At 41.4% G+C, this 22,848-nt stretch overlaps 1 protein-coding gene across 1 annotated transcript in view; it reads right to left on the bottom strand.

Annotated features, from left to right (window-relative positions):
* Positions 1 to 930: 930 nt before the first annotated feature.
* sntb2 (syntrophin beta 2) overlaps positions 931 to 22,848 on the bottom strand; it is a 34,184-nt gene continuing 12,266 nt past the window's right edge. Inside the window, exons 2-7 of the mRNA XM_023956039.1 lie at positions 14,239 to 14,461; positions 13,248 to 13,458; positions 8,965 to 9,107; positions 6,696 to 6,892; positions 4,192 to 4,382; positions 931 to 3,360 (exon numbers count right to left, since the gene is read on the bottom strand). Of these exons, the coding sequence (XP_023811807.1) occupies positions 3,268 to 3,360; positions 4,192 to 4,382; positions 6,696 to 6,892; positions 8,965 to 9,107; positions 13,248 to 13,458; positions 14,239 to 14,461 (1,058 nt within the window). The 3' untranslated portion in view covers positions 931 to 3,267. The remainder of the gene's footprint in view (positions 3,361 to 4,191; positions 4,383 to 6,695; positions 6,893 to 8,964; positions 9,108 to 13,247; positions 13,459 to 14,238; positions 14,462 to 22,848) is intronic.

The raw sequence follows: 22,848 nt of genomic DNA, 5'->3' as shown, positions 1-22,848 counted from the left end.
CACATAGTTAATTTCTTTTAGAAACAATCTGGACTTTAAATGAACTACAGCAATCTTCAATTATTACTTTTCCCCCCCAACTTAAATCTTTTTTTGTATAGTCTTGAGAGAACTCCAGCTGTGAATTGGATGGCTGTAAAGAAATAGTAATAAATAAGTGTTAGAACACAAATCAAACATGCTCAAATGGCAAGAACTTGAGAAGTTCTTAGGATTTCACATTTGCTGGTGGGAAAAATTTGATATTTTTTGAAAGTAAATCATGACATGTTTTGTTTGTTTTTCCCTTTTTGATTGGATCAATTAACAACAGCCAGTAAAATAAAAATACAATTAGAAATTAAAGAGAAAAAAAATAAAAAAGAACAAACCCAGGCCAAATCTGACTTTGTGGTTTCTTCAGGGTTAGTTTTTTTCCACTTTGCTCAGTTATGCACTAGACGGTAAAGATAATTACATATAAATGTAAAAATATTAAACTAGTACTTGTAAAAAACAAGTTAAGAAATGAGGCGATTACAGAGTTTACATGGCTCAGCTGGTCAGAGGAAAGAAATGGCTCAAATTAATGATAGACCTGATTCATTAACAATATTTTGTCTAAGCTTCAGAGAAATTAAAAAAACCAAAAAAATCTTGAGAAAATAAATTGCATAGCTATTATAAATAACCCGATTTAAACAGATGAAACCAAGTTTATTTACTTAACACAGAATCACCCAAAGTCATTTAATTACAACCTAAAAGAGTCAATTTTTTTGATATTTGTACAACTATTAACTTGTGTTTATTTTCAGACTTAAGAAGTTAAAAATAGATACATTTAGATTAAAAAAATTCTCTCACACAAGTAGAGTAAAAACAAATAAAAACTAAAAAATCTAACTAGGATGTGGTTTTTCACACAAAAGAAAAAGAAACATCAGATTATAGAATTTATAAAGGTTTTATTGGTGTTATTTACATTTGAAATAACTACATTATCATTATACATTGTATACTGGAAAGACGTCTACAATACTTTGCATATAAGTTGCTGCAGCAGCACTTTATCCTCATGTAACGCTTCATTTATGATTGTGTAGGACGCAAGCTGCCACAAGTAATACCTTTGGTTAAAAAAAAAACCCTTCTGGAAGCGAGGCTTTGCATAGACAGGAGACAGTCGGAGGAGAGCCAGCGAGAACATTCAGCGGTCTGAGAGGTTAGTCGCTTTGTGACGACAGGATGGCGAAACACGACCGACGTGTCATCAATGTTCTGCTGAAAAACCTTCTCTATTCAAGTGGGATTTTCTACAAGTTGGTCTGAAGGGTCAGAAGTTTGGAAAGCGTCACAGACTGGAGGAGAAGAACAGAGATCCTTATTTGAGCACAGGAGGTCACCTGGTTTTCCTGCAGAACACGAGACCAGCAGGAAAAAAAAGACGACTTCATGAGCATTACAGCCATGGAACGCAATTACTAGATGAACTAAACAGGAAGTAAATAGAAGTAAAATGTTTAAAAAAGTACTTCAAAAATCTGAGAACCTGATGATTTTAAAGCATTTTCCACAGCTTTTCACATGATTTACCGTCATACAGGAGCTGACTTAGTTGAATAGTTTTGCTTTAAGTTAAAAACACTAAAAATTATGAATGGTTTAGTATCTAAGCAGCAAATATAATTTCTTAACTTTTAGTTTAGTTTGATATGAATAGTTTTAAAATGAAGGATTTCAGATTAACAGAAGTGGAGCTTTTATCAATAAAATAACGAAATTCTTACTTTGAAAACAACTAAAAATAAAAAATAAAACTGTTTTTTCTCATTAATGTTTTATATTTATTTATTTTTTACACTGTTCCTGATCTGGAGGCTTTGAAATTATTGACCATCGGAAAACATTAGAGAGCATTAATACAAAAAAAGAAGACAAAAGTGAGAAAGACTTGAGTTAAAATCTTAAAATCAGAGTTTTCTTTGTTGGCATAATTATTGCTGGAATCATTTTACAAGACTAGAAAAATGAGAAATATAACAAGTAATCTGTAGGAGATGGAAGTAACCGTAACGGGATCTGAAAAGAAGCTATGCAGCCCAGAAGTTACCTTAAAACTGATGAGTTCACTGAGAAAATACTGAGAAAGTTTTATTTGAACTCTGTGAAAACAAACTAAGAAAAGTTGTTTATATGTCAGAAGTATTATATATTTATTTTGTTTGTGTTTTTTAAACTGTTTCTGACCTGGAAGCTTTAAAATGATAGACAATAAAAACATCTGAAGAGCATCAAACCATGAAAAGAAGAAGAAGCCAAAAGTGGCAAAAAGTTCTTAGTTTGGCTTAATTTAGTGTTAAAATGTTTTGTTTTTTTAAATGATTTAATCTTTGCTCAACCCTTTAAAATCATTAGAAAAATGATTTTAAATTGGGAGGATATAGAAGTAACAGTAAGGTGGTCAAAGCTGAGAAAACGCTGAGAAAGTTTGGATTATTTTGTATTATTTAAACTCTTCAAAAACATTTTTGTTCATCTTCCTTACGCTATAAAACAGTCAAATGAGGCTGAAAGCTTCAAAAATATCCTCTCAAATGGTCTTTTTGTTGATACTGTACTTGTTTCTGTGTAAAATGTTTGAATTACAGTATAAATATACGGGTATATTTAGTTCTAGGGAACTTTTAAAAACGCCTCGTGGGCTTTGTTGGATGAAGCCCATGAAAACATCCGTCTTTGGGATGGAGGAGACAAAAAAAATGCAGGTAACACGGTGCTGTGACATCATCAGGAAGCGTGAATCGTCTTATTGGGTGGCGTTAAAAAAAAGTGTTTTCACTACATCTCTGAAGGCACTGTCGGTGATCCTGATTCTAACGGAGGTTTGGGAAGAGGGGCCATCAAGCCTGCGAAGTCCCGCCCACTCGCTCCGCTCAGGTAACTGCATCCCGATGTACGAAGGCTTTTCCGGAATGATAGGCAGAGAAAAACGGCGCTCAGCTGTGAAGCAGCGTCTAAAGAGCATCGCTGCTTCTGCTCATCTCTATCACAGCCGACACCTTATAGTGTTCACAGATTAATGGAGGTTAAATCGGGTGTTTTCAAACTAAGTGCGCTTTGCTTGAATCTGGCCTCAGAGTGCAGGGAGGGGAAGCCGGAAGGCACATTTCTGCGGGTTCCCTGCAGCGCCGCCTAAGGCCCAACTTCAGCTGCGGTGGGGGTGGGGGATCCGATTGAAGGAGAGGAGGGAGAGAAATGCGTTTGTTTGCGCTGATGGCTGCTGGTTCACGTCAGGAGGCCCATGCGGGTCAGCTTAGCCGACAGGAAGGAGTGGAGGACAAACACCACCGGCTTTGGACCCGAGTGGAGGTCGAACACCTGAGGGGTGGAGGCAGCAGAGGAACAAATATCAACACATTTAACATTTATCGATTAAAAACTGACAGATGAACAAAACTTCCATCGTTAGAAAAAGCTGCAACACAACTCAACTTGACAGGAAAAGTCAGAACAGCAAAACCTCCTGTTGGAGATGATGACAGACGGATCTGCTTTATCCAAACGGTTTGACAAAGAAGGAGCATTTTCACCGTCATGTATGAAGAGTTTCTACAAACTTCAACAAAATTCCTGTAGAGTTTAGGTGACAAACACTCTGTGCTGCAGAGTGAGACTCAAACACTTTGTAGAGTGAATCTAAATATTCAAATATCTCTGACGTGATCATTCAGATAAGACTACATTACCCACAAGGCAACTCCCAGTCACATTTAGACCATTGACTGTAGAACTGGACTGAGTCAGGGAGACGTCACCCAGATAAAATGGTTTACCTCTGGCTCCAAACAAATAATGTCAATTCAGTCGCCATTTTTTGGCAATCTGGACGTCGCCATGCTGGAGCCAGATGACCCAGGAAGTAGTGATTGTCAACACCAGGGGGGAGGTCAATGTTTTGGAACCACATCAAGAGGTTCCATCAAAATCAAAAGCAGATTCTATTTTGTACCTGATCCTGTCGTCAAATCTTTTATTTCATTTTGATCTGTGCTGATTTGAAAAGCAAAAGGGACATATTTTGAACCTTTTTAGTCATACTATTATGTTTTTGTAACTCTATAAACTATTTTGCTGCAGAGTCGCAGACAAAAAAAGTCTTTTTCTGTTTCTCACACTTGTTGGAAAAATAAAAGACTCTCGCAAACAAACCATTTCTCCCTCCGGACCTCCAAAGTCAAGATAAAGGTTCCGTATTCCATCGTCGGCGGACATTTTGAGCTTCTCATAGGGATATCTGTAGAGCACCGCACCCCCCGGGGGGTCGGCCGGCTCCCTCGTCACGGTGAAGCCCATCTCGAAGTGCAGCGTCAGTCGAACGTCCTGCCTGTTCAGCGTGCAGCCTGGCAGAAAACAGCAACAGGTCAAGGTGGGAACGACCACGCCTTTCCTCACCTCAAGCTTTTAGGATACATTCAGAAAAGTGAAGCAGTTCAAAAGAAAACCACAAAAAATGGAGCAAATAAATGTCAACGGGAAAAACGGCAATTTATAGTCAGGTGAAGAACTCGATAAAACATTAAAAAAAGGTTATTGACTAAAGTGTTGAAAACCTTTGAAATTAAAAATATTTTAAATTTTGCTAAAAGTTTATTTATTGCAAAAAAAACAACAACAAGTTTGTTCTGTTGTTTAAAGCCAGCGGCGACTCTTTCAAAAAAGCCAGTTGCCCTGATGCAGCTCCCTGTGAGGTAATTTGATCTTTAAGTATTTCCATGTGTTGGATTGAGAGGACCGAGCTTTTCTGAACTACTGGGTTCCTGCGGGGCGGCCAATGGCTCGGTGTGTCTCTTCAGCTGCAGAAAGCAGCTTCTCCGTGCAGCTGCAGAAAGCAGCTTCTCCATGCAGCTGCAGAAAGCAGCTTCTCCGTGCAGCTGCAGAAAGCAGCTTCTCCATGCAGCGTTTCTCTGCAGCTTCTCCCTGCAGCTGCAGAGAGCAGCTGCCTAGAGCAGCCGCTCTCTGCAGCTTCTCCCCGCAGCTGCAGAGAGAAGCTGCTCTCTGCAGCTGCTCCATGCAGCTGCAGAGAACAGATGCACAGAGAAGCTGCTCTAGGTGGCTGCAGAGAGCTGCATGGAGCAGCTGCCTAGAGCAGCCGCTCTCTGCAGCTTCTCCCCGCAGCTGCAGAGAGTGGCTGCACAGAGAAGCTGCTCTCTGCAGCTGCTTCATGCAGCTCTCCGCAGCTGCTCTCAGTAGCTCCTTTCTGCAGCTGCTTTTACAGCTACAACTGATTTCTGCAGCTTCCTGCTGCTGTACACACCTCACCTCACAAAAAAACCTGCATGTTTACAGGAAAAAGCTTTTTTTTTTTATTGTCTGCTGGATTAGTTTGTCAAATTTGTACCCCAGAAAAAACTAGAGCATTGTAATATTTGTTGGTAAAGCTGATGATGTCATGGGCAAATGTAAAACCACATCCTGTGTTAAACCACACCGCTGCTGATGTGCACACAGCAACAACAGCACATGTGCACAGGGGCCACCGGGCATGTCAGGTGGTTCCTGACACAGCACGCATGTCTGTGTCATTTACAAAGGTGACATGTTTGCAAATAGGTTCTTTTGTGTTTTTTGGGCCGATACCGATCATCAGTAAGATGGCAGGTAACCAAATATGTGGGGCCAATATTCATTTGCAGTAAAAGTACAAACATTTGCATCAAAATTTAGAATAAGTCATGTCAGGAGCCATGCGTACCATTAGCCCTGCACGTCAAGAACCTGATTCTTTGTCATTATTTTCTCAGTGAACTCATCGGTCCGTGTCTTTAAAAAAAAAATACAACTACTTCTTATGCACCAACTATAACAAAGCTTTCAATTTAAACCACTTCTGAAAATAAGCCTGATAGCAAAAAGACGTTTAGTGAAACTTAACATAAAAACAACAATTTAAGAAAACTAAATCTGTGTTCCTATTTAAATGCTTTCCAAGTTTTCTAACAGGAAAACTTTCTGTTATCCTGTCAGAAAAGCCTTTTCATAACATAAATTCAGAGCTTCGCAGAGGTGGGTGGTGTCCTTTCAAACGCCGTCAGCTCCTCCGGGGCTGAAACCGGCACCTCACTGATCTGAATCTGACACAGTTTGCTCCACAGCTTAGAAATGAAACACACGGTTCTGGGAGAGGATCCCTGCTTCATGTGGACATTTTTTTTTTCCTGGAATCTGTTTTTGTAGAGTTCTACCTAATCGGAGGAGTATCTAAGGGCAGGGATGCCCAGTTTCGTTGAGTCTGTTTAGTAATCAGCTATTGCACTTTATGACTGATTTTAGGTTTTGTACAATTAGTGAAGCCCGTTGAGACAACTGTGTTGTAATATTTGGGCTATAGACCTAAAACTGAACTGAATCAGCTGCTCTGTAGCTGTAGAGTGTTTGTGGAACCGCCAGCAGGTTCTGCAGATGCTCCTGTGTTTGTAGCATCTGCAGAACCTGCTGGCGGTTCCACAAACACTCTCTTGAGTCTTTTATCCTTTTCTTCATTATTGATCTTCCAGGCTTTAAAGTTGAACTATACTTTGTCTATTTAGAGGGAAGTCAAATCCTCATAATGTGATCTTTTGATTTTAAACGTGTCCATTACAGAGGAGCACTGAATTCACATTTTATGCAAAAGTAATCCGATTACTCAGGTCTCTTTCAACCTGCAGACTCACCAATGGAGACCTCCTGGATGATCTCTGCAGCCGTGTGGACACCCTGCACCAGAGCTCGCGTCCAGGAGGAAAGGTCCCAGTGAGTTTCCACGCGGAAGACGTGTGACTCGATGCCTCGACTGGTGCCGGTCCGAGTGGCAAACACCATGTCCGACCCCTGGGAGGGAGAACCCCCGGAGCTGCCGGAGTGGACCAGTCTGAGGAGACACGGATGGAGGTTCGCCCTGAAGCCAGGTACCGGATTGAAGGGGTTGCGTAAAAACATGGAGCATCGTTCCTTGAGACACGATCTGACTCCACGCTGCCACATTTACAAACCAAGAGGCTTCTTTCTGCGTTAAGAAGACCGCTTTAGACTAAATTTGTATCCACTTTTTTAATATTAGAGAAGTTTTGTAGACATAAATCACAACTATATCATTTTCATTTATATAACTGCTAAAATATTATTAACATAAAGCTTTTCTTGTGATAATCTGTGCAGTAAATGCAGATTATTGGAAATAAGAAAGGTTCACATGGACTTCTCATACACAGTGTTCCCTCACTAGAATGTGCTCCACCTTCTGCAGTCTTGCTGTTTCCCCAGATTTTTTATAGTGTAAATTTGCATGTTTTTTTTGTTTTTTTTTACATAGGATTATGTTCTGCATTCTGATTGGCTGTTGACCTTGTCACTTAGTCTCCTCTGTGCCGTACCTCCTGAATGGAATGTGTAGAGTTTGCCAAATTTGAATAAATGTTCCACTGCGGGGTCTTTGTTTTCATTCCATAGTAGTAGACTTCTTCTTCTTCTTCTATCAGCTTTGAGAGTTTAAAAAGGAGAGAAAAGTGTGAAAATGTTTGTGTCTGTCCAAGAGGAGAGTATAAAGTGTGTAGCAAGGAGTCCCTAAAACATCTGTAGTCCTTCTTTTTGGTTATCGCAGGTTGTAAGTGACAGAAACCAGAGACTGAACAGACAGAAAGCCACTTGGCAGTGCTGGGCGATTAAATCGATTAATTGAATGTGTTGTTTTTTGGAAAATCGAGGTTTTATTTTCCCAGCTCTCTGCTGTCTTGCGCTTCCGTTGTTTGGGAAAAAGCAGATGTGAGAACAGCGGCAAGCGAGGAAGAGCTACTTCCACCAGGGTGAGGAAAAAGCATTAGCGCATGCGCCGCAAGAAAAAAACCTGTATTCTATAAATATAATAAGAGGCACTTTGTATGGAACTTTATTAGAAGTGTCTTTGTAACATTAAAGAGCCGGTCTTTACTGTCAACAGCAAGAATCCAAAACGTGATCATGTTTTTAGGCTGTTTTTGTTATATCAGGTAAAACTGAATCAACTGGAGGCAGAATGAGGGAAGATACCTGCTCCCTTTTAGTAAATCTGTCTTTGTTTTCTCAGCGGGTTTGAATTTGACTTTACATTTGGTTCAGACCACAGGTGACGGACTGAACCCCCTCCTCTCATGGGGGCGTTTCTCAGCAAGAAAACAGAAACAACTCATTTGGGATTGAAAAATCAAGCATTTTATAGAAAGCATGAAAACCCCCAAAGCAGAGAGCAAAGATTGATTAGCAATCAATACAGGAGGTCTTTAGAAAAAACAAAAGTTGAGACTTCCTCTCTGTTTGCATTTAACGTAACGTCATTTTTTAAAATAATAGTTTGAAGTCTCTGGGTTGTGACTTCAAACTTGAAGCATCAAACCAAATGCAGCAAAATCAGTTTCAAGGCTGTTGCGGCCGTGGTGCAGCGGTAGGCCGGTCGACCCATGATTTTAAGGTGAGTGGGCAAGACACTGAACCCCACCTTGCCTCTGGTGGTAGGCGGGCGCCTGTGTTTGCCAGCGGAGCGGCCACCAGTGTGTGAATGTGTGTGAATGTGTGTGTGACTGGGTGAATGGGTCTGTGACTGTAAAAGTGCTTTGTTCTTGTAGGTAGAAAAGCGCTATATAAGTATTCGCCCAGTGCGTTCTAGTACTTCTCCCTATGGGATGCTTAAGCTATTCGTAGCTCCCAAAACATCTGCAGCATTGATCTGCAAACATTTTCACAGCTTGTATTTAGTTTGAACTTTGTGTTACCACCAATTTCCAAAGGAGATGTTAAAATTAAATTATTTTTTTGTTAAATATATTCTATTATTTGTCATTTTTGTTAAATAAAAGTAAAAGCAGGGAGGGAAAAAAAAATCGAATTTGGACAAAAAAAATCTGAGGTTTTATGTTTTGGCCTCATCTTCCAGCTCCACCACCTGGTCAGGTGAGATCTAGAGATCCTTACCTGGTGGCGAGCAGAGGGTGTGTCAGCAGAGGCATGGACCAGGACTCTCTGCTCCACGGCACAGATTCAAACAGCAGGATGTCCTTCTCCGTCAGCGCCATGACAACGGGACGGTACTGCTGCCTCCCACCTTCCAGCTGGACCTACGGGGGGGCAAAGCAAGAGAAATTTTCTTCAATGATCCATTTTTTATTGCTGTCACTTTTGGATTTACTCATTTCTACAACAGTTTGTGACATTTTGTGTTTTCAGAGCTGAATGTAGAAAGACGGCTTCAAAGGTGAATTTAAGGGTGAAATAATACACACAGATGTCAGGGACCTGCTGGTAGAGGATCAGCTTCTTCCTCGGCACCTTGAAGACGCTCTGACATTAAACAATTCCAACTTCTTTAGGCTTCTGGAAAGTCATGGCACCTCATTTGTCCTGCAGCGCCTAAAGTTCCCATGTTCTATCACAGTGGTTCCCAACCACTACCGGTCCACGGGACGGTTGGTGCCGGTCCACAGAGAGGAACAAAGAAACAAAAAAAGAAAGTGTCTATTCGCTTGTAATTTTCTAAAAACGTGCGGCCAGTGCTGAACTTTTTTCTTGGACGCGCTGCCTTAGAGGAAGGGTTAAGTTTAGGATTACAGTAGCGGTTTGGGTTGGACCACCAATCTGTTCCTGAGCGCGGCCGTGTCTGCAGCTCACCGCTGCTCCAGCGGATGGATCAAATGCAGAGAACACTTTTCATAACCTCGGTGTGTGACAGATAATGGGACTCAGAGGGTAATTTTAAATACGTCCAGCCAACAGCAAAATTCAGCCTTGGACACAGTTCTAATATGATCGGCAATGCGCATCTTGGCTGCACGTATTACATGTGGCCAACATGAATTTCCATCACTTTTTGTGCTGGTCCCACATTAATACGTGCGAATAAAAAACAACGCCTACATGTTTTCCGTTTTATTTATAGTCTGATTCTGAAGGAAGTTTTATTTTGAAAAACTCCTGGATTCTCTCCGCCGCATCCGACTCATTCCTGACGCATGTCAAGTCACTCGGTCACGTGTTGAAAATCCCGCCGCTACTTTCTTAAAGCGGCTTCGCCGACCGCTAAATTGAAGGCCCCAAGCTAGCAAAGTTAAAAACAACAAACATAATTGGTCAATTTATTTAGGAAGAAAGGAGACAGTGAGGAAACAGAAGAAGAGCCTTCCCCTTCAAAATAAAAGAAATCTGCAATAAACAGACAAAAACCCGACTCCAAATATGGATTTATTGCATCATAATATTCAGCAACTGGATGTCTAATTATACCAGGATGCTGCTAATAAAGTTCTTTAAATGGTGGATTCACGTTTATTATTTTATTTTGAAAGCACCGGTTATTTTCTTCATCTTCTGTGATCTTTTATTTTGTATTTAGTCAGACGATGCTGAAGTTGGCGCTCATGGCTCATCTGATTCAGTGCCAGAGTAACTTTATTGAAACACACTTTCACTTGTTTCACTAAAAGGAAACAGCTGCAATGAGCCAAACTACAAATGACGTCATTAATCTATTTTTTATTATTATTCCCCCTTAAATTGGGGTGGGATTATGTAAATTCGCTTCCACTCCCTTTCAAGCAGTATTTATTAATATGTCTCATTATCCTAAGTTTGATTCATCATTATTCTTATTTGATTGCTTGAAATAAACCATTTCAAATCAAATCAAAAAAATTGTAGAGTTTGCATGAAATGTTAAAGCTCTAATGACAAAGTTCGGAAACTCCTCGGGTCTCTGCTGAAGGCGTCGGCGCCTGGCGTTTCTCTTTGAGTCGCAATAAAGCAGCTTCAGCGCTGAACAACATCAAAGGTGGTGAGGGGGCGGCAAGAAGCTTCTTTCTGGGTTTTCCAGCAGAGCCCAGTCAACAACCACACACCCAGACCTCCAGAATGAAACTAAAAACGAATCTGCAACCCTTAAAGTCGACAGAAAGCTTCTCTGCTGTGAGGCCACGTTTAAATTTAACAGGCCTGACTGGATTCCACTAATATTCAACTTTTCTTTGTTAAATCAACACTTTTTATCCCTTTGAACTCAAATATATCTTCATAAAGTGGCTCCTATGCTTAAAACATGATTCAAAATAAATTACAAATTAAAAAATAATATATATGTTTTGGAATAAATGCTTAAACATTTGCAAATTAATGGGGGAACAATGTTGTCTCAGAGGTGAAAATGATTGGGAAACGGATTTAAATCCTGAACTGATTTTTAGTTGCTAAACAAACATTATATTATAGTGAAGAATTCCATTTAAATCTTGAGATAAAAAGTTAATGTTTTGCCAATTTTAACTAAATTATCAAGTTTAAAAAAAACATTTTTAAGGCAGTTTAAAATATTTTCCCTTTCTGAAGGATGGTAGAACAGGCAAAAGTGCAGATTTTAGTTTAATAAATGTTTTTCACTGAAAGTAGAGAAAAAAACAAGTTTTGTCGTTTGCACAGAGGGGCAAAATGAAACTAACTGAATAACATTAATCAAGAAAGTCCCTAAAATAAACAACTCCCACCCCTCTGTTCAGTAAATTAACCCAACTTTTGCTCTGTTCCTTGTTTTTGGTCACTTCTATAGCCTCCCTTTGTGGTCACTGCCTTTGGTTTTTTAAATGATCCAATCTAACCTTCATGCAGAGAAAATTTACTTTACTTTAATTACTTTTTAACCCCTCGATATCCATCAATCCACTACTGCTCCAAACTTACCTTCATTTAGGACTCGAAAGAAAAAACAAAAGTGACAATTTTTCTTTCATCGCTGGAAACAGATTCAGGCGTCAAAGGGTTCAACATTTTCCCAGCAGATTCTGACTACCGGTAATCGTTTTGGGGTTTTGCCGCTGCTAAATGCTGAGTTGCCACAGGGGAAGGAGCTGTGTTGTTTTTAGTGTTTTAAAGCAGAAACAAGTGTCAGAAAATGAAGCTTTGATGTGTTTTTCATGCAGTTTTAAGGTCTACTTTCATGTTAACACACTTTAGAGCAGGGGTCCCCAAACTTTTTCCAGCGAGGGCCACATGACGTTTCCGTTCTCGGATCGGGGGCCAGGGTCAGTTTGAAACAGAAAACGTGTGACAGTCGCAGGGGGGCCAAAATGTCAACTGAAAGCCACACATAACCAAATGTTGATAACCCAATCTGATATCAAATAATCCTCTCTGGGTTATTCACCAAATAAATAAATAAATTATAATAATCAGCAAATATATATAATGAGACTCTTTATGAAATCAGTTAAAAAACAGAATTCTTTAAATAAAAAGTCAGGAAATATTAAGCAACAGTATTTTAGATTTTAGAAAATCAATAATAACCAAATAAATCTCTGTGGGTTGTTCAGAAATAAAGTTTCTGTTGTCCATGCACAAATTTAGGTAAATGTTCAACTTCAGTTGTAAGAGCAGAATCTCTTAAAGTTGTTGTGTTCTTTCCCCATAATCCATTTTGGAGTTTTTTTTAGGAGGTTAGTCTAGTAGACACCACTGTATGTTCTCTCTGATCAACTTCCTAGTTTAAATACCTGCATTCTGGATCAGTGTTTCAATTACCTAACCTTTTTGTCATTTATCCATGGGGAGGGGGGGTCCACATTCACGTTTTATGACTGGGGCAAAGTGAGGTTGCAGTAGCCACATTTTTAGCTTGGCTCACATTTCAATTTGAATAACCCTTGTGCTATCCTATGGGGTCCAGATGACCCGAGCCTTACGTTGACGTGTTCTCCCTACCATGACAAAGGTGGATAAAGGTGGAGAGGATTTCATCTAATCCACGGACACCAGTGAAGATCACAAATCATTGAAGCAAAAAGGTTCAGTCTAGTGGATCTAGATGACCCAACTCTCAAAGTTAAAGTGCCTAGGATAGCACAAGGGTTAAGCCTTATCGACGTGAGGAAACAATTCCAAAACGATTCAGTTTTCCACGCTTCCATGAGTCTCGAGCATGTGGCCAGCCTAAAGAAATAATGATGCCAAAATAAATAAAGGGTCTCTCTCTAGTATTGTTCAGGGGGCGGGGTCAAATAGGTGGGCGGGCCGGTTCAGCCTGTGGGCCGTAGTTTGGGGACCCCTGTTTTAGAGAAATTCTTTGCAATACCGACATGTATAATGACAAGAAAATATCAGGATGCTTAAAAAGGCACCAGATCACCTGGTCCTTAACGCACCACATCACTGGGTCTTGTGTGCAAAACATTGCCTGGTCCTAAACGCACCACGGACTGCATCTCACAGAAATGTACCTGCTCAGCCAGCCAGCCGATGTGTTTGAGGTGGGGGTGAGTGGGGGCGGCAGACGACGCCCCCAGGTACGCGTTGATGTGCGCCAGGGTGTGTGGGAGCAGCGCGGCGATGTTGGTGTGGATGGCGGTGAACCAGGAGCTGGCAGAGGGGCCGTCTTTGCAGCGCAGGACCACCGTGTGCTGGCCGTCCGGGGAGTGGAGCTCCAGCAGCCTGAATGCAACCAGAACGAAGGAAGATCTGACACCAAATCCAGCTCTCATTAAGAAAAGAGACACAAGGAAAACTGGTGGCTTGACCAGAATCTCTCATTTTTTACTACTCAACATCAGTAAATCTGTCATATTCTGAAATGAAGTTTGTTTCTGTCCATTCATTTGTTTATTTTTGGACACATTTCCCTCAAATTGAGCATCTTTTTTCTTTGAAATTCATATTTAAAGCATTTTGTCAGTACATTTTCAACATTTTTAATCTTTTCCGTGATTCCTTATTGTACTGATAACCTGATAACCAGGTCTCAAAGAAGGGACAGTTTTCACTTTGAATACAGTCAATAAAAGGGATACTTTTTTTAATTAATTAAAACATATAGGGGAGAGAACAACCAACTCCTTTATGAGTCTTGGGAAAGGTTAATTTCCACCATGACGATTTTTTTCAAGGTGATTTTTTAGGGCAGGCGTATAAAAGCAGACAGGAAACCTAAAATAGAAAGATGAAGAAAGTCTCTTGTGTGCAAATGAACCAAATTCCAGGTTATTGCATTTTTTATGACTAAGGCTTTTCTGCTTCATTATTTAACGGATGACAGATGCTGCTAATGCAGATGTTTTACAGAATGTGACCCATCAGTTTTAGTTCATAGACCGCTGCACAGAGCTCCCTAAAGAGCAAACATTCCAGAGGAATGAACAGGAAATGGCCACAAACCCACCACAAAGACCACACCTAACCTCCCACACGCCCAGGTATGTGTGTGCAGCGCCGGACCTGTTTTCCAAATCCGGCATGGAGAGGTTCCGGCTGATGAAGCACATCTTCAGGCTGATGACCTTCCTGTCTTTGGACGGGGAGGAGGAGCTGCTGTGTTTAGGAGAGCCCGAGTCCTCGCTGCCGCTGTAGCTGGGCGACTGCGGGCGGACGCCGTCCCACGGCAGGTCTGCGACCAGCGACGGTTTCTTGAAGAGCGGAGACACCTCACGAATGTACTTCACTGCGGAGAGAAGGAGACCCATTGATAAAAATTGTGTTTTTGTGGCATTTTTTTGATGATGGAGGCCATATATAAAGAAAATACACTGAAAATGACTTTTCTGAGTATTTTCTTCATGAATCAGGAGCAGAATTTGTGAGAGACCCGCTGGGGGCATTGATTTTCTCAGTGGTTCTGAGAGTTCTGCCATCAAAGCCATGTATTCTTGCTGCCAGGGTCCTGTTTAGAGGCACATGTCTGTGAATCAGAGTAAACCTGGAGCTTCGTCTTGAGTGAGATGGTTTGATGCCGCCGGTGGAGCCCAAACACACTAAGCTATTGATGGCCTCATCTGTATTATTGCCAAGCCGGAGGGTCTGTGCCGTCACCAAATGTACGTGAATCTGGTCAATCTTTATTGTAAATTTCCAGAGCGTCCCTTAGCTGACAGTGGGATGTACTGAACAGGAAGCTATCATCAGTGTATTCAAGGTGGGTCAGATGCAAATTGCCAAGTGGCCCTCCAGGGAGTATCGACACCAAGGTATCGAGATATAAAAACCTGTACATCACCGAATTTGGTCTCTACGACTTCGTTCATCTCTTAAACCCGTCTTTTCCCTTTCGGGGTCACGGGGCTGCTGGAGCCTATCCCAGCCACTAGTGGGTGAAGGCAGGGGACATCCTGGACAGGTCGCCAGTCTGTCGCAAAGTCACATTCACACCTAGGGACAATTTAGAGTAACCGCTTAACCTACGACGCATGTTTCTGGACGGTTAAAGTATTGATTACTAATTGATAAACAAGAAAATAAAAGGGCATTTTTGATTTTTGGTTATTAAGTGAGCCACTGCAGTTTTGTTTTGTACCTGCCGCATATTGAACTGCTCCATCTGACCAGAGGAGCCGCGAGTTGCCTGCAGGTTACCCTTAGCAACAAACACAGCACGGCACGAGTAGGTGATTTTTGACACATTAAAGTCGTTACCTGGCCAATTTTTTTTTTTCTTTTCTTTTTTTTAACTTGTCCTGTCCAACAGCTAGGCAGGCAGATGAGAGCTGAGGGCCTCTTGTGTTGGACATATTTTACTTTAACAAGAGGGGTCAATTTTTGACGGTACAGTATTTGTTTTTAGGATACCAAATAATATGCTTGAGAAAAAAAACTAACACATAAGAAATGGCCAGTAATCGGTATTAAACATTTTACCAAAAAAGGTGTTGGAATCTTAAAAACGCGGATCGCCCATCACTACCAGGGACTCGCCTGCAGACCCGACACATCAGATGGTCCATGATGCAGCTGATCAGGTTATATTAGCAACAATAAGGTTAGTTAAATCTGTATCTCCTTCAATAAACATCCAGCTAATAATCAGTTAAATGAAAGAGAAGAGACGTTCTCTGCGTGAGTTTGTTTTAACAGGAACACTCCACTCTGAATCCTGCGCCAAAGCAAAGCAAAGCTGAATCACTGCTAAATCATTTGACCAGCTGTGGCGTTCTCTTCCAGACCATAACCGTAAAAGAAAATCTTCCATTTTTAAACATCAGTGTGTTCAAAACCCTGCAGGCCTGCTGGGGTTCAGAAAGGCCAAACGTGTGTGGAGGGATCTCAGAAACAAAAGCAGAGTTTGGTGTACAGATGTGACCCCTTAACCACACAAAGGCTTTCGCCGCCGCGGGTCCGGTTCCCAAATTTGGTCCTGCTGCCTTTCATCCCCACGGTGGCCTCACCGTACTTTCGCATCGTCTTCTCTTGTGTGCTGAAAGCTTTGAAGAAAACGAGGTTTCTGACTTAGTGGGAGAACCTGAGAGAGTCTGAGAGCTCCGAGTGAAACCCGAGACGGAGCACTCAGGAGATGAAGTCATTCATGAGCGCAGACTGAAATGTTAGCGTGCAGAAGAGTCCACAGCTGTAGAAACAGAAATGCATCCCACACGCTGATTTAGAAACACCTAAATATGCAGAGATCTGTCATCCTTTCAAAATAAAAGCAGAGAAATCATTTCTACAGTATCCTCCTGACTACCAGCAAAGCAAATCTGTCCTCTGTAGAGAACATTTCTAAACATAATTTTCTCATGACCACAGCATTCTTCTGAATTAACTTCTTTTGAGACTTACAGAGGATATTTGGGGCTTTTCACTGATACCAAATGTGAAGAGGCGGCTCTGGGAATTGTAGTTTTTGGTGGATTTAAAACAAAATTGAGGGCTGGTTGTTTGAAGCGGCTATTTGAGGAGGAGGAACGGAAATGTTCAGCCTCAGCAACACAAGACTGTCTACTGAGGCCAACTTATAGTCAAAAAGGTAGAGGGATCATGGCACAGAGGGAGAGCGGTTGACCTCTGACCAGAGGATCACAGCTTTGGTCCCGTCCACGTGTTGAATTGTCGTTGAGCAAGGCAGTAAACCCCATTTTGCTCTGCCAGTGCAATGGTAGACCATTTTGGAAAGCGCTGAGGCGGCGCCCATGGTGCAGAGAGAGCGGAGGATAGCAGGTTTGGTTCCCATGTGTCGAGGTGTCCTTGAGCAAGACTCTGAACCCCTTCTTCTTCCCGGTGGTTATAGGTTGGCGCCGGTGTTCGGCAGCAGAGTGTCATGAGTGTCTGAATGTGTGTGCATGGGTGAATGGGACTGTGAGGGGCTTTGGGCCTTCTAAGAAAGTTGTAAAGCCTTATAAGTAGCCCTTAACCATCTAACTGCGTTTCAAAGAAAACTTGGCTGAGTAAAAACAGCCCATCTCAGGCTGAGATGGGCTGTTTTTACTCAGCCATGACCCTAGGATGTGAACATCATTCCCCAATCTGGTTCCTCCTCATCGACCGCTTGTGATTAAAGGCTTTCCTGGATATAAATGTAAAGAAAAGACAACAACTTTGCACAGACCATATGATTACATTCAGCTTTAAAAGCGTTAGCAGAGAAGACTCACTCTGCAGAGTTTGGCTTGAACGCAGCAGAATGTTTGTGAACCTCAGCAGAATCTAGCTTATCTGTCACCTTGAAACTGACAGCTGCTCGCTGGTCGCTGGGCGCAGCGTGTGTTGCATCTGCAGACTGGTCTGCAGATTTCCAGCTGCGAGCTGCAGAGTCCAGCCACTTACGGAGCCACGCCGATAAAAATCCAGCCAAGGTCTGCCATCCTAACCGCACAGCAACAAGGTCTGAGGCTTTTCTGAAAGCGTAGGTGGTTTGGAGTCAGTCAGCGAGCACCAGAGCATTCCTGCACGGCCGTGTTTATGTGTGAGGCTGAGAGGGAAGAGCACGTCTCTGTTACAAAGCCCAGCTCGGAGAGTAATAGATGTCGAGATGCTTTCCATCTGCAGAACCGGGCCCCATTTTTGGCTCGGACTGTTTACATTCCCACAAGCTGGAACAGAGCAGGAACTCACTTTCACTCAGGTTAGCTTTGGAGTCATCGCTAATGAATGCCTTTTTAAAAAAAACACATTTAAAGCAAAAACTACAATAAGAAGTTTAAAAAAAAGGGGGAAATAAAACGTTAATTGAATTTGAAGCTTAACAGATATGTTTGTAGACCTGCTTGGTGCGAAGTTGGCAGCAACTATGAAAACCAGTTCACTGGTTTGCACAAACAGTGAAAACCAACATTTAGACTTGCAGGAGAACCCCTGCTGACCTCCTATGCTTTGCAGACAGAGCACAGAGACTCATTAAATGCACACGCATGGAAAGCTTCAGCACTGCTGACTCAAAGTGCAGCATGAAAAGGAGAAAAGGTGGCAGAAACCCAGACGTTCTGGTCCAGCAGGTGAAGCATCTGATGGCAGTGGAGGCGGAGGAAGCCACATTTGGAGCTTTAAATGGTCCCGGTGCAGCTGCAGAAAAGCTTCACCACTAAATCAAAGATTTAACCCTTTGTAATCCGAAGCCTTTTAAAGCATTTTTTTTACCTTTAAAACTGTTTCTGGCGGCAAAGTTCTAAATACCTCTATTTAGTTTAACTCCAGCCCTTTTCCCACAGACATTTCATTTCATTATATTACACAAAAACACCAAATTAAACCTTAAACTGTACAAATACTCAATTCCAAGTAGTAAATGTTGTCATTTTTTACGGTAAAAATTAAGATCAAGCTGTTGTTTTTAATTTTATAACAAAGATCAATGGGGTTTATAGATAAAAATGGTTTAAATCCAAAAACAAAGCAAAGACGAGGTCAAAATTATGTTAAAAAACAGGCTAATCTCCCCTGAACTATCCACAATGTTTAAAAGACTATGTCATAACTCTTCTTATGTTTGTCTTCTTATGTTTGTCTTGAACCAAAAATTTCAAAGTGAAGAAACCTTTTTTTTTTTAAAGCTTCACGTTAAATTTTGAATCAAAACTATTTGAATGGCAGCTGGTAAACCCCCCCACTGAGTTCAGAGACTGTTGTCTGATCAGTTAACGACAAAAACCTCAGACTATTTAAAACCAGAAATCTCCCACAGTTCATTGGGTGTAACATGGAGACACTTAATCGCTCATTTTTCATTTAGTCCTGCAGCAGCCAGTCAATTTACACAACAGGACATGACAGCAATCAGTGTTAGTTTGTCCACAACTACATTCTATTCGACCGACAGTAAAACAGCAAAACAGATACAGCAAAGTCAGGAGAATAATGGAGGAGGAGGAGGAGGAGGAGGAGCTGGCCTTGAATTTCTCTTCCCTTTGGACGCTGCAATTATGTTTCTGCCTCGCCGCAAAGCCTTTCCAATGCTCGGTTGTGTAATTTGCTGGCATGAAACCAACGTCTGCTTCCATTCACTTTTTGTCCTTTTATCGTCTGGACTCCGTGAAATCTTTGATGTAGTCACAGAATCCAGGCCGGCTCCTTTAAAACCTGAGATCTTCAAACCCCCTTCAAACAGCTTCATTTCTGCCAGTTCTACCTGATGTGGAGCCACCAACTGTGTGGACGAGAGACAGACTGACCGGCAACAAAAGCCTGCAGACCAGGAGCCTAAAACAAAAGAAGAGTCCGAACCAGACATTGTTGGCCAAGATTTGCTCTGCAGGATGGACGTTCCTTCACTGAAGATACAATCACGAATCAGGAAGTTTTTCTGGTTCTCCTGCTGAAGAACTACATGCTGTACACACGTTCCATCATCAGACAGATTCAGAGCGTTCTGCTTGCATCACGTTCATCCATCAAGCCTTTGTTGTGGTCTGACGACCACGTTAGTTTAGTCGGGGTTTACTGCACAGCTCCAGTGCTTTTGGTCCACAGGAGACCATCTGCTGTGTGCATATGTCTGAGTGCCTTCAGTTCCTTCATGAAGCCAAACTCCCCAGAGATGCAGGCGAGCGTCTCAAGAGACCGGCCCATCTGCTTCCCGTCCGCGTTTTTCCCTGCAGGGGCTGAAGGATGGACGGCAGCAGAAAACACGCAGAGGCAGGAGGAGGGGTGGTCTGACTCCACACATACTTGGTTGTGGTGAAGAGCAGTCCATAAACCACTTTTCTTCCCCACATACAAAAGTAATCATCTCATGGTATGGCTGAAATAATAACCCACGGAGCGGCGAGCCCCCTCCTCCCTGAGAATGTCTCAGGAATTCCCGTGTGGACCACAGTTTTCTCCTCGCCAACTTTCCCTCACTCCTGCAACCTTTTGACTACCCCCCCCCATGAACAGTTATTCCCCTTGCCTATTCGACAAGAGTTTACATCACCCCCCCCCCCATCATCCATCGAGCAGTTCTCCCAGAAGAACAACTGAGAACAACGTGGCGGGTTTTTTCTTCAACACTTCACCGCGGTCCGTCCTCCAGGCGCGTTTATCAATTTTTCCCTTTTGAATGGGATCTGATCAAATATCAGTTCCATTTTTAAAGCAAAGCAGTGCAGCTGCTTCAAAGTCTAGATCTGAAGTCTGCAACCTTCAGCCCAACAGAAGAGCCGTTTGTCGCCGAGCAAATCCCAGAAGGAGTCGCAAAAATACAACACTGCTGTGTATTTATGTTACTAGGATTTATAAAAACTGAGCTGTTTTTTTTAATGAATAAAAATGGAAAAATATAAAAAAGATTTTTTTTTTATTTCTAATATAATCTTGGTTTTTCAATTTTTACAAAAGGAACTTCTGAGTTAATACTTATAATAATATAAAGTCACCCTGTGACACAAAAGACCATGTTGGTAAGAGTATTGTGAAGTATTTGTAGGGCTAATGCAAGTTTCACACAAGTCAAAAATTCAATTTTCCTACCATAAACCCAAAATTCACCAATTCACAATAAACCCAGGACTCCACTTAATTTAGCATCACTTTGAATGGAAAAAAGGATAAATCCAGACATGAAGGGGTTAAGTCTACCATCGGGGGTCATTATATTTTTCTCTAACTCTTCACTGATGTTAGCTTAGTGCATTCATGATTCCATAGAAAACCATGTACAAAAAAACAAACAAATATAAATGTTTATCTTTTCCCGTTTGGACAAAAAAAATAAATCTTTTTGTGCATCTTATTCTTATAATAAACCGATCTCACAGGAGACCCAACTTTTCACCAATAATTTACGGCGGGTGTTTTCAGATTGGACACAACTTAAGGTGAACCAGAATTTGTTTCTCCGATAGTCCGGGACAATTTTTCAGTCTGAATACATCCAGGCGGCCCCCGGTCCTGGACCAGGAACCGCTCTCTGACCCATCTTTGGAGGTGGTCTCGGTTCATCTCCAATCGGACTGAGCTTCGGGTTCGCTCTGAGATTCCTCAGTCTGAATACAATCCGTCCTCGAAGCGGAACAACTGGACCGAAACGGCCGCCACAGCAGGTGGTCATGTGATGTAAACAGTCAGAATGTAGCGACAGATGAGCTGCAGACCAATATAAAGCAGCATTTGTCGTGTTATCAAACAGAAAAAGAGTCCAGCTGTTTGTTAACACAGCTGAAAACGCTTCCTATATGCTTTTTTTGTGTCTCATCACACAACACGGCGCTGCTGTGACGTCATCCCAAAAGCTACCTTGTAGTTTTCTTAACAGAATTCTCCTAAAACAAGGTCATAACACCACAACAATGAGACACGCAACTCATTGAAATGTGACTGGATGAATGCAGGCTCCTTAAAACAAATTTTAACGTGATCCACATTGCCACTCAATTACCTGACAATCTATACATTGTAAACGCTTAGTAGCATACTTTCATACATGACGCAAATGCAAACAAATTAACTCTCTTTTTCTTACCTTCTTAGTTTAGCCAGAGAACCACGGAGTCAAATGTTTGGCCCCGGTGTTGTTATAGGCTCTCTACTTCTGATGTACAATGACATTATAAACTACGGGTTCCTTATTAGGGTTCAGACCATTAAGATAATAAAAGCTTTTAACTATCTATAAACTAGAAACACCTAAAGCTGAGAGTTTAAGAGGTGACTTCAGAGCATTAATATCCATTTTGAGAATAAAGTTCAAAAACAGAAAAGCTGTAAAGTTGGACCGCCTGACTGTGACATCCACATCCCGGAGTCCTAACAGCTGCAGATGCAAGACGTCTAGGAGTCCAATTATTTTCCCATCAACGGCAAAAGTCAAAGCCTAACTGACCAAAACATTGCAGGCATTGCTGTAAATGATATGTAGCTCACTCTGGGGGAAAATGTTTGCCTTCCTTACCAAAAATCCACACGTCTGCTGGTCTCTGACCAACAGGAAACCTTTACATTCAAGTCAGTCGTCTCCACCGATTCTGAGACTGAAATGATCCAATTTCACAACATTTACAACAAAAGTTGCATTTAAACAGCAAGGTATGAAAAACAGGTTATATGGTAAACTAAAGTATCGTAGAAAGTCGAGAAAAAGTCACTAAATGTTTGACTAAATGAATAAATATGAACAAAAGCCCAGTTTGTCTCTAGTACCTCATGACAGTCTTTGCGATTTCTTTTTAACAAATAAAAAACAAATAACTCGTTGAGTTTAAAATATTAAAAATTAAATAATAGTTTATGAAAAGCCCCTCAAAATTACATTTGATTGAGATTGTATGGTGTGAAAAAAAATGAATTACCTCAAAGTGGATGGACTCGGATAAGAACAGACGCCAGCTGCAGCCATTAGTGGATGAATTTTTAAAAATCAGCTGATTAAAAACATAAATAACGGCTGACAGCTGCACCAGTGAAGCACCAACCTGAATTCTGGATCAACCATTGGAAAAGAATTCGTGAATTTGGGCAGAGAGCATGCTGCTACCTTCATCCAATGACATTTGTGTGTTTTCTGTAGGATCCACTTATTTATTTTGTGACCCTAAAGTGCCCTTTAAAATGTTTGTGAGTTTTTTTTTTTTTTTTTAAAACAGGATGAAGCAGATTACAGACAAATATAATCACAATCCCAGTGTGCACTGCAGGGTTATAGATTAC

This window comes from Oryzias latipes, chromosome 6 (genome assembly GCF_002234675.1).
Source record: "Oryzias latipes chromosome 6, ASM223467v1".
In the NCBI taxonomy this organism is placed as follows: domain Eukaryota; kingdom Metazoa; phylum Chordata; class Actinopteri; order Beloniformes; family Adrianichthyidae; genus Oryzias; species Oryzias latipes.
Note: the sequence above shows the minus strand (reverse complement) of the source record. Positions and strands in the feature narration are given on the sequence as shown.